The sequence below is a fragment of the Falco biarmicus genome, chromosome 3 (assembly GCF_023638135.1).
Source record: "Falco biarmicus isolate bFalBia1 chromosome 3, bFalBia1.pri, whole genome shotgun sequence".
NCBI classification, from domain to species: domain Eukaryota; kingdom Metazoa; phylum Chordata; class Aves; order Falconiformes; family Falconidae; genus Falco; species Falco biarmicus.
Window position 1 is genome coordinate 57,212,797 of NC_079290.1, and position 12,096 is coordinate 57,224,892.

A 12,096-nucleotide genomic window follows, 5' to 3' on the forward strand; every position below is an offset into this window, starting at 1 on the left:
TCTTTGTCATATTTTCAAATTCTAGTCTCTACAGTGTGCATGCTAGTTCTGCAAGCACAGAATGTGACCTAAAAATGTGTATAAAAAGCAAAAAGTCAACAAAAGACCTATTATATGCTAAGAATTTATTTCAGTGTGTTTGTGTAAAAAGAAGCAACAAAAACCCAAAAACACCTAAGGATTTTTTTTAATCTGTTGTATTAATGGTGTCATTTCTCTTCAGTGTCCACGCTAAAAGATCAAATGGATGACTTGAAAAAAATCAGCCAGCATTCACAAATTACAAATGAGAAGATAATACAGTTACAAAAACAAGTATGTTGCTTCTGTTCATTGTTTTCATATTTCTTAGATTTGAGAAGCCGTATGTAGCATTCAGATTTAGTACAACTGGCCCTAATAATTTTTAAATTTGAGAATCTTGTCTGTTTTCTTTTAACAGCTAGAAGAAGCAAATGATTTGCTGAGGACAGAATCGGATACAGCAGCAAGACTGAGAAAGGGTAACACAGAAATGAGCAAGTCATTAAGTCAGGTAGAATCACTGAATAGAGAACTACAGGAAAGGTGCAGAGTTCTAGAAAGCACAAAACTGCAGGTGGAGAAAGATTATTACCAACTGCAAGCAGCTTTGGAATCAGAACGAAGGGACAGAAGTCATGGATCTGAAATGATTGGAGAACTACAGGGTAATTCTTCTGTATTTATACTTTACCAAAAAAGTTGTGATAACCCTATTTTGTTAAACAAAGTACAGTTACACAAAGGGAGGAAAGCCAACCTGCAAACTGAGTGTGACTTAATAGAACCATTTCTGATGTTTAGATCTTGCTTCCTGATCATGTCTGAACAGCTCTTGGGAGGGACAGTATCAAAATCGATGAGTGGGAAATACTGATTGTAAGGCTCTGGGGCTGCCCTGACTAAAAATCTGAGTCCAGTGGTGCAAAAACATGAAAAGATGATACAGTGCTAGAGAAGACACAACAGGGTCTTACTGCCTTGGTGCAGTAGCCAAATTGACATACCCTACACTTTCTCTTTCATTTGTGGAGAATGCTATTTTGTTGTTACATTGTATTTGTTTTCTTTTTTGATGGTTCTACATTATAAGCAAGATGAAGAACATTGTAAAGGATGCAGATGTGGAATCCCTTTTTTCAGGATGCCTGAAACTTTTTACCACTTGTACTTCTGATCCTTCGTACTAGAAGCTGTTCAGATACATTAGTGCAGGGCTCCTCAAACTTTTTAAACAGGGGCCGGCATGCGGATGAAGTGTCAGGCAGTCATCTGCGGCTGCTTGGTTTCCCCCCCCAACCCCTGGCGGAGGGGGGGGGGGGGGGGGGTGGGGTGGCGGCAGCGAGGGGTTCTGTAAATACCGGGGGCCGGATTGAGGACCTTGGGGGGCCGTATCCAGCCCGTGGGCCGTAGTTTGAGGATGCCTGCATTAGCTCATGACTGTGCCTGTGCTAATGGATCCTGCCTTTTCACTTGTCTTTTTAAACCATCTGTCTGCACTATGGAAGATCACTTTCCATGAGGCACAATCTTTTGTTGAGGACTGTTGGGTGGTTTTGGGTTGGTTTGTTTAAGGTAAAAATTGCTAGTGCAAAGAATGAACTATCCAGAATCAAGTTGACTGTTTACAGTGCTTCAAATACAGTAAACTGGTTTCAGTTCAATGATTGTAAAGTTCCTCTGAAATGACTGAATGTAGTTTGATCCAGTCTGTTGTTAATTGCAAGCAGGAGATAAAAATGGTTATAGAAGACTATTCTGTGCACTTCAAAATGTGCTTTTGGCCACATCCAAGTCAGCAGACTGCAGAATGATCTTTTTCTGAAGGGTGTAGGGTTAAGGTGCTTTGCTGGTATATACCCAAATAGCTTTATGTGATTCACATACTCATACAGCAGTTTCTAAAAGCACATTTAAAATGAATGAGGAAAGAATAAGATTTAGGAAGACTTTATCTTCTTCCATCTCATAATTTCTTATATATTGCCAGGATGTCTCTTTGTATTTCAGAATTAAGTGAAGCAGACTGTACTGTAGACAGATGTATTTGAATCGATAGGTCTATTTTTGTGTACTCTATTTAAGGTATTACTTGTAATACAGAGTAATCAAAAATATATTTTTGTGTATTTATTTTAAAGGAGGTAATGCAAATTCTTCAGTCTAGAAATATGTGCTACTGCTTTGGCTTATATATTTATACTACTACTTCGGCATGCAGATACATAGACACACAACATATTACTACTACTACTAAGGCTTTGTGTGTTATGGCCTTTCAATACCAAAAGAAGGCTTATGAGAAAGACAGAGACTTTTTACCAGGGCCTGTTGTGACAGGACAGGGGGCAATGGTTTTAAACTGAAAAGAGTGTAATTTATGTTAGATAAACAGAAGAAATTTTAAACAATGAGGGTGATGAGACCCTGGGACAGGTTGCCCAGAGAAGCTGTGATTGCCCCATCCCTGGTAGTGTTCGAAGTCAGGTTGGATGGGGCTTTGAGCAACCTGGTTTAGCGAAAGATGTCCCTGCCCATGGCAGGGGGGATTGAACTAGATGGTCTTTAAAGGTCCCTTCCAAACGAAAATATTCTGTGATTCTGCTCAGTATTTAGTATAAACTTCTGATGCCACACTGCATCTTGTGGTAGATGCTGTGGGGGATGGGGAATAGTTCCTCTATCCAACACAGAGCACTTGAGTCAGTTAGGTGAATATATATTGTATTAGTACCTGTAGATCCATTTGAGCCTAACTTCCTGTGTAATGTGCCTTAACCTACATATTAGTGGAGTTAACATCAGAAAAGGTGCTTGTTGCATAACACAGCAGAACTTGAATTAATGGAATAAATTTCGCATATTAGATATTGGAAGTGATGGAAGGCAGGTACCAAGTTTTGCATGTGATTGTTTTTTTGGTCAATTGTTACTAATGGCATGCATAAAGCGTGGCTAAAAAGATTGGTTTCCTTTTTGATATACAGCCTTTGCATGTCTGGACAATTTGAAGGTAAAAATATTTTAGGGGCCCAGAAGTCAATAAAGGTGGAAAAGCATATTGATCTAAGTCAAGTAACTAATACTGAATGATGTTTAATTTCTTATGGCAGTTCGGATTACAACTTTACAAGAAGAAGTAAAAAACATTAAAAACAATCTTGAAAGAGTGGAAGCAGAAAGGAAACAAGCACAGGATATGCTTAATCATTCAGAAAAGGTACAGTAAAATGATGTTGAGGCTAAAGGTCTTTGTCAGCTTTTGACTATTTTCAAGTAGTATTTATTGATGTTGCTAAGTCCTGTGTTCTTGCTGTGAATCAATCTTGTGTTGAAATGATTGAATAATGCTAATTTACAATCTCATCAGGATGGTAAGTCTCGCAGGTCCTCAGGTAGTTCTTACTTGTAGCTTTGGGCGTAAAAATTGTGTTTGTCATTCACTATCACTGATTCAACACTTCTGCCAATAGCAAGTAATTTTTCTCTGGCTGTCTAGCTATCACTGCAGAGACTTGCCTCCTGAAAATCTATGAATTGAATATTTTAAAAACTTGAAATTTAATTTTCTGCTTTTACTGGATTTTGACCGGATCAGTGCTAGACCTTCTAATCAACTTTGGCGCTGAACTGTTTCAGTTTCCTTTCCCCCTTCCTTCCTTCCTTCCTTCCTTCCTTCCTTCCTTCTTAAAGAATGGTAGCAGCATGTTCCCCAGCATCTCTGATTCCCACCCCAAGATGGAGAAACAAGAAGAGTAAAAGGAAATCCTGCACCCTTTTTCCAGATAGAGCTAACTTTGTAGCCTGTGTTTTGAGGTCAGCTAAAGACTTTCTGTGCTGTGTGGTCTATCCAAATAAAACAGAGATACATGACTACTTATGAGGGAAAGTGCAAGGAGTTACTGTTGTCATTTGGTGTTACGTGAAGCAGTGATGCAAAGGCAAGTCCTTGTCTCTGGAAGTTTCTCTGTATTGCTTGTTTCATGTGTTACTGTTAATGGCTGGCAATCTCAACAGTGAAATAACAGAATGCATCCCAGAATTCTAATTCCTCTGTGTGCTAGTGTTATTGGTAGATTAGTTGTATGTTTCCAATTTACATGACTACTGATAATTCAAACTGAGAAGTTTCCATTACCTTACAGATTTATAGACTACTGAAAAATTTAATGAAGTTTTCTCCAGAGCACTGAGTACAGTTTTTATCTGTTACCATTCTTTATTAAACATGAAAAATAACATTGATAATTTCTTCATAACAAAAGGTTAATGCTTAAGAAAGAGAAGAAGGGAAATGTTTCCCTCTGATATTATAGAAATCGGTAACTTTTTTTCTTATCTTTAGGAAAAGAATAATTTAGAGATAGATTTGAACTACAAACTCAAGTCATTACAAGACCGGTTAGAACAGGAACTAAATGAACACAAAGTGACTAAAGCTCGATTAACTGACAAACATCAGTCAATAGAGGAGGCAAGATCAGTTGCAATGTGTGGTAAGTGTTTCTTGCAAGTTTCAGGTGAATATATAATAAAAGATGTTTTGATTATATTATCTTAAAACACATTATCTTATAATGTGGTACTCTTATAGAAGTGTTTAATGCCTTCTATAAAGAAAATGCATATCAAAATCTCAAAACGTGAAAACTACACATTTTCAATTCTTTTCTCTAGCGTGGTACTTCTACCATAAAAATTGCATTGTTTCTTATATGTTTTGAACATTTTACTGCATTTGCAATTTAAAGCATTCCTTGGCTTCTAAAATGCTATTGAATCTTGAAATTCTGGTTAATGCTGAATGAAATTGAAAGAGTGCATTATTAAGACAGATGTCTTGGAGCATTCATTCCTATGTAACTGTGTTAAAAATATTGGTGTTTTATTAGGCACAGTGGTAATGTGATGAAGTTTCTTTTATAGATACATATCCATGAATCAAAGCTGTGTCTTGGTATCTTAATTAAATATATAAGATTTTCTTTCTGAGGGTCATTGGTACCTGAATGTGTAGTTTGTAACTTTTCAGAAAGCTGATACAAATGATAGCGCTTTTCTTTCACTTTACGATCCATTCATGCAAATGAAACTTTGCCTTTATTGATTAATTCAAGAATCTGCATTTTTTAATTCTTTCACTATTAGTCTTTCAGTAGTCATAATAATATTCCAGTGTTTTGAATGCAAATTCGAATTACATTTCTTTTTTAGTGTTTTTAGTAATAATGCCAGGAAGTTTATAGGTAGTAGTCAGTCCATCTAACAGAAAAAGAGCTTAAATAGCTGAACCAAAGGGTCTGAAGAATACTGGGATGTTTAGGACTGTGTTTACAAAAAGCATTCTTGTAGATACTACATACTCATTTTTGTTGTTTTACTTTCCTTAATCTTATATTAGAGATGGAAAAAAAAATAAGGGAAGAAAGGGCAGCAAGAGAAAGGGCAGAAAATCGGATAGTTCAAGCTGAAAAACAGTGTTCCATGCTGGACTTTGACCTGAAGCAATCTCAGCAGAAACTGGAACACCTTCTTGAGCAAAAGGAGAGACTGGAAGATGAAGTAAGTAAAATGTTCATCACTAACAATTTTCTATATAAATAAGAAATAATATGTGCACCAAGAAATAGAAAATTAAATTAACTTATACTGATGTCATTGTATAATACCCCTCTCAGTAGAACTGAAGATAGTTGGCCTAAATAGTTTTAGATATTTTTCATTTGTTTCTCAGCTCTTGGATGCCTTAGATATTTGAGCCCTCAATGTAATGTAATCAATTTTTTCATGTTTCCTTTTCTTTTTTTAAAGGAAAAACTTGCTTGTGAATTTGACTGTGTAGTCAGATTGGTTTGGATGGTTTGCAGTTCTGAGTTTGCATTCTCCGGAGAAGCATTTGTCCAAGGAAATATGCAATTAGAATATTGAATGTGAAAACTACAAATTACAGTGTCTTGCTTACTTTTTCTTCACAGGACACTGGGTTATGAATGAAGGTTATAACACCTTCCTTAGGGGTCACGACTTCAGTAAATTAGGTTTTATTTATCTGGTAGACTGCATTTTTTTCTAGGGTGACAAGTTTTTAACATCTGAAATGCAGAGAGGTTTGCAGGACCTTTCAGCAGACAATTTGGGTTTCTTCCATTGTTGCCTTTAAGATAAGATAAAACACATTTGGAACTTTGAAATAAGCTAAGTATGGGGAAGCTTTATCATCATGCAGTGTCATGTCAGTACGTTCTGTAAGGGCAGCAGCTTTCTATTGCACTGAAGTGTTTGGAGGTTCAGGAATATTTGTATGTATTGTACAATGTGTAGCATCTATGCAATGGTGTTTCACGTAAAATGTACCATATATGAAACACTTTCAACCATGTGCAATTGGTTATTCAGAAATGCTCCCAAATTGAAATATTTCTCATTTAGGTAAGGAATCTAACGCTTCAGCTAGAACAAGAGACGAATAAGCGAATAATGGCACAGAATGAATTAAAGGCACAAGCTTTTGAAGCAGATAACTTGAAGGGTTCTGAGAAGCAGCTGAAACAGGAAATCAATACGTTGTTGGAAGCAAAGAGGTTACTGGAATTTGAGTTGGCTCAACTTGCTAAGTAAGTAAAAATCTGAAGTAAAATGGAAAAAGTTGCTTTATTATACATGTACTGTTTTGCCTGTTCCTGTTACTAAAAAAAGTTCTCTGGAACATAGGCATTTTTTTGCTAAACCAAAAGAGTATTTTTAGCTGCATGTTATGATTTCTGTATGTAGCCTTCAGTGTTGGAATATTTTTGTTATGAGCTATGATGCAGAACAATTCTTAGCTCATCATTCTATGTCAAGACATATATATATATGCCACTTATATTTGGGTGACTTCTTTATGGATTGACTGTGATACTACTTATTAAATCATATGGGTCTTTTAGTTTTACTGTATAGGAGTCAGTAGCTTTTTTTTCCCCTTTAACTACCTGATCCTTTTTCTTAACATTTCTTAAGCTGATTGAAGACATTTTTCAATAATTAGGCTTATATCATATCTTCTTTCAGCTGACTTAACATTTTTCCATTTAAAGTACTCTTTGTCTTCTAAGTTATGTACTGAAATGGTCATTGGGGTAGAATAAGGAATGTACTTAAATCGGAAGTTTAGGATACAACAAACTGTTGGTCATTGTGAAATAATATGTGTGCAAATGTAAGATCTTCATAGGGTACTTTTCTGCTTAGAAGTAGTCTGCCTGTCATTTGTTAGTAGCTGACTTTTATATGCTTTCCTTTTTTATTTCTTCAAAGACAGTACAGAGGAAATGAAGGTCAAATGCGTGAGCTTCAGGATCAACTTGAAGCTGAGCAGTATTTTTCGGTAAGACTTGCAAAGAATTGAGAGTACTACATTTTGACAAATTGTTTCAATGGAATCATTGAACAGTGAATAGTTTGACATATTAAAGTTTTCTAAATATAAATAACCTGGCATAAATCAGCAATTCACAAAATGCTGCTGGAAATACAATGAACAAAAAATTAGAGAACATTAGATAGTCTATCTGCTAAGTTGCTTTGTCTTTTTTTTCCAATCTTACATGTTTCATTGAGTAGCTTTTACCTGAATTATTCATCAGAGTAGTTCCTGTCTTGAGATTGGAAAACAGCTATTTTTCTGACACAATGGCAAACTTTATAGAGAGTTCAGAATCTCCATACTTACTGGAATGTATTCCATGCTATTGATCTACCATAAGTATATTTAAGATCCATAGCATTCTGTACATATTCCTCATCCTTATAAAAATACACCTTCTCTGCACCTGAGTCCCTGAAGAGCCTTATTTGGTACTCCAGGTAGTCAAAATGTTTATTTCATAGATTTAGTTTGGTCTGTTTTATTTCTGTGAAAGCAAACAGTAGCGTAAGATGCTCTATAATGCCTGAACTTCAAATAACATTTGTGAATAAGAACAGCCTCATTTCACTTTGGGAAGTACTTGTTAAATTTGGTTCTTCCTTGGAGAGGCAATAAAAAATTTTGTTTTACTGAACTGCATATGATTGTAATTTCATTATGTGTTACAGATTTTTGTGCATTTCTCCATGACATGTTGCTAATAAGAAGATCCAGAGTATTGTGTTTCATTCTCAGTTTTCCCTTTTTTCACTAGCATGTAGTTTAAAAGAGACATTTTTAATTCAGTGTGAATATTTATCAAAAGTATTTTACTGTAGGAGATCAGATTTGAACTTTCAGAATTACTGGTGGTGTTAATAACAATACAGTAATTTAGAACAGAAGTCATTCATGTAAATCAGACCTCTGTTGCATCAGTTATTAAGACAAAGTCAGTCTTTGCACAAAAAAACAGTCTAAGAGAAAAGATACATGGATACAAAAAAAATACAACAGGTGGAAACATAGGACACTGTTAGGCTTGTTTGACTGACATTTTGAGACAGTGATGCTACAGGAGGATGCAGTTTTGTCCTGTTGTCTCCAAGAGACCTGCTCAGCTCTGTCCTAGTGCCTGCCTTCCCTTTTGTCAGCAGGTATGTTTGTACAACTATGTAGGAAACCAGACTAGAAGATTGAAAACTAACCTGGTCACATGAGTTCCCTACACAAGGGAAACTGGAAAGGAGCATCGCAGGCAGGCAGGAGGGGGAAAATTCCATTGAAGACAGCACTGGCATGTGTTGGGGTTTGACAGTTTCAAACCAGTGAAGAATTTCACTATGGAATTTCAATAATGATTCTTTTTTTTATGCTTTCTTTTACAGACACTTTACAAAACTCAGGTTAAGGAACTGAAAGAGGAAATGAATGAAAAGAATAAAGACACTCAAAGAAAAATGCAGGAATTGCAAAATGAAAAGTATGCCCATTGTGTTTCTCAAATATACGTTAACTTTTTCCATGTAGTATGGTCTCACTCATGAAGATTTTGAATCAGATTTAGAATGTTTAATTCCTTCAGAAAAAGACAGGTCTCAAAAGTGTTCCATAACGCCTTATAAGATGGTAGATACAGAGGATGTTACCTATGATATCCCACAAAGCCAAATATGGTTGTTCATATTTGCTTTGGACTCTGTTTGTAATGTCTGGAAGAAGAATGATGACTTCTGAGAATTTAGGAAGATGCAGAATTTTAAAAAAATAATTCAGATTTGTTGTAATCATCTTGCTTGTATAATAATTTTTTTTATGTTATCCTGATAATTACTTGGTATCTTTCTATAGCCAATAAAATAACTGGAGGAAAAAAATAAGGAAAATAATTTGAATTCTAAGTTTAGTATACTTCAGATTACAGCAAACCAGTTAATCCAACAACCATTAATTGTGATGTATTATTTTCTAAGTTAGCAAATAAGGAAAGAATTTTTTTAAGCTTGTTTTTCCAATTTAGTAATTCATATAATATATATTTATTTAATACATATGTATTCTGAAGGAGACTGTAGCCTTATGCATGAAGCAGAGTTTCTCTGTTCTAAATTCGGGGTGTCTCATTCTTAAGCATTGCAAAATGGTCTAAACAGAGGAGGTTATGTAGTGTTCATGATGCATTTCAGTGGGCTAAGAAAGGGAGAAAGAAAAGATACTGTATTAATAAATGTGATACAGGGAGAAAATACCTGGCTGTGCAAAGTTGTTAGAAGTAGTATCCAACTTAAAAAGAAAAAAAGGCTAGGGGAGGTGGGAGAGACTTCCTTTATTCCTGCTGTGGTTTCTCTTCTTTTCCTCTTTTCTTACTTATTTTATAGTTTCCTTTTATTCTCTTTCCACACTGTTCTCCACAATTTTATGTTCATCATAAACGTTTTTCATCTGGATACAACAATGGGAATTGTGACAAACTCTTGAGTGTACTTCGTTACCTTGTTGCAGTAGAGACTCTTATCTACTACAGATATATCAAATCAGTGGACTCCATAGCAATACTTATTTCATTGCATAAATCTCTTTGTATTTTGCAGTGCAGGAGGGGCATCTGTCATGAGCCCATACTGCAGTAATGTATTGCCACTTCTATCTCAGCATGCTGTGCACTGTGTTACATGTTGCTGTGTACATCTGGTGGGTGCTAGACTGGCCACCGTGCTTTATGTGGGTTTCTTTGCAGGCAAACATATAGGAGCTCTGCCTGTACTCCAAGCAAGAGCAAGGAAGTTTGGCTTGTATGCTGAGTTGATTAGAAGTGTGTATACATTAACTTCAGTGCAGTATCTCATTAATGCCCCTGCCTCTCAAGCTGTACATAGAATATGCAAGTCTTTCTGCAAAAGGTTGCATAGACATAGAACCGCTGTATGTTTTCAGAAGCTTTATGCAATTTTTCTTACTGTTCAGACAGACTGGAGTACACGTTTTCATGAGCAGTAATCTTGTGTGAAGAGGTTGGTAATACTGATGGGGCTAAGTATCTGTTGATGGACCACACTGTACATGCAATTTAATTTTATTTTTTATTCTTCAAAAGCAGAAGAATTTGACACCTGGTTTCCTAAGGGTTGATGTTTCATGGATGATTGAAATTTTAATTGAATTACAGTAAGCTTGCTGCTGTAGCTTGTGTGAATCATCAAAAGATACAAGTGTATGGAATGTGGTTTAGTAAATCATGTTTTTCTTAAGAAACTAAGATGACAGTTATCTGAGTGGTGTAATTTGGGTTTTTTAGTCTTCCTGAAAATTTGGAATGTTTTGCATAGGGAACAAAATTTTAATGTCCTTTTTACAGAGAAACACTCACTACCCAGCTGGATTTAGCTGAAACCAAAGCTGAGTCAGAACGGTTGGCACGAGCACTCCTTGAAGAACAGTATTTTGAACTGAGTCAGGAAAGCAAAAAAGCAGCATCAAGACACAGGCAAGAAATGACTGATAAAGACAGCATCATAAGAAGGGTAAATTATTCCACTGTAATTAATACATATAAATATATTTTTTATCTTCCAGCTGGAAACATACATTTATGTTTTTACTTTAATTTATTAAGTTGTGTGATCATAAGTGATAACTATTTAAGTATCTTAAGTTTTGGACTCAGTTGGAACCTTAAACATTTAAATCCCATCATGTGAACTCCCAAAGAAATGTAGACGTGATGGATCAGAGGTAAAGCCAGAATGAAAATCAAGTGAATATCTATAATTCAGTTACTAAGCCTTTTGTAACTGCTTCTTGTTATTCCCCAATGTATTTAAATCTTGTAAATTTGTGGAGCTGTGTATTGGAGACTTATTGCAAAATAACTTAGTCCTTTGAAAAAAAAACACTTGAAAGTCTTGAGCTTCTTCTCATTGGTGAACTATTAAAAAACCAAAAACAAGCCCCAAACTGGAATTTTTGAAGATACTTTATAGTGTAGCCCTTCAGTATTGGTGTCAAGTTCACAAATACCTTAACCAAGGAGTTTCAAATAGCAAGCCATATATAGTGTAGTTATTTTATCATTGTTGGTTTTTTCCCATTTAGCATCAGCTATGCAGATTTTCCTAAGAATCCTGGAGGTGTAAATCTTCAGTAATACTGTAGGTGTAACTGAACCTGGATCAGTTGCTCAAAGCTTTCTGTTAGTGCTAACGTGGATGTTACTTCTCTGTGTAAAGATAATGGAAGTAGAGTTTGTTACACCTGTTTATTATAAGCTCGAAATCCCTTGAATACCACCATGTCTTAATTTAGAAGACTGTCTCCCTATGGCATCGAAGGAATACTTTCTTGCCAATAAGTTTGTTGGTTTCACATATTCTCATAATTTTGTCAGGCAGCTCAATACACAATTATTTCCATAGGCTTCAAGCAAAAGCTTTTTTCAGGAATGCAGTTATGTCTGGTTTTTAATGTGTGTGTTAAGAGGTTAGCAAAATGATCCTAACTGTGGCAACTAGCATATTCAAAATGTGATGGTTTTCCTTTGTATGTGGTACTTTTTTTTTTTTTTTTCCCCCAAACCTATGTACATATATACCTAGGTATGCTTTGACTTAGACCAAATTTTGGTTTATATTCATACTGATTTATACCTGTTCTTCAGCATATATGACAATAGTTCAGCAGCAGATGCC

General features: G+C 35.5%; 1 protein-coding gene across 1 annotated transcript in view; it reads left to right on the forward strand.

Moving 5' to 3' along the window:
- Positions 1-12,096, forward strand: part of ROCK1 (Rho associated coiled-coil containing protein kinase 1) — a 93,132-nt gene that overhangs the window by 54,589 nt on the left and 26,447 nt on the right. Inside the window, exons 15-23 of the mRNA XM_056330147.1 lie at positions 224-315; positions 443-689; positions 3,135-3,241; positions 4,367-4,517; positions 5,423-5,583; positions 6,451-6,635; positions 7,321-7,390; positions 8,800-8,894; positions 10,767-10,932. Of these exons, the coding sequence (XP_056186122.1) occupies positions 224-315; positions 443-689; positions 3,135-3,241; positions 4,367-4,517; positions 5,423-5,583; positions 6,451-6,635; positions 7,321-7,390; positions 8,800-8,894; positions 10,767-10,932 (1,274 nt within the window). The remainder of the gene's footprint in view (positions 1-223; positions 316-442; positions 690-3,134; positions 3,242-4,366; positions 4,518-5,422; positions 5,584-6,450; positions 6,636-7,320; positions 7,391-8,799; positions 8,895-10,766; positions 10,933-12,096) is intronic.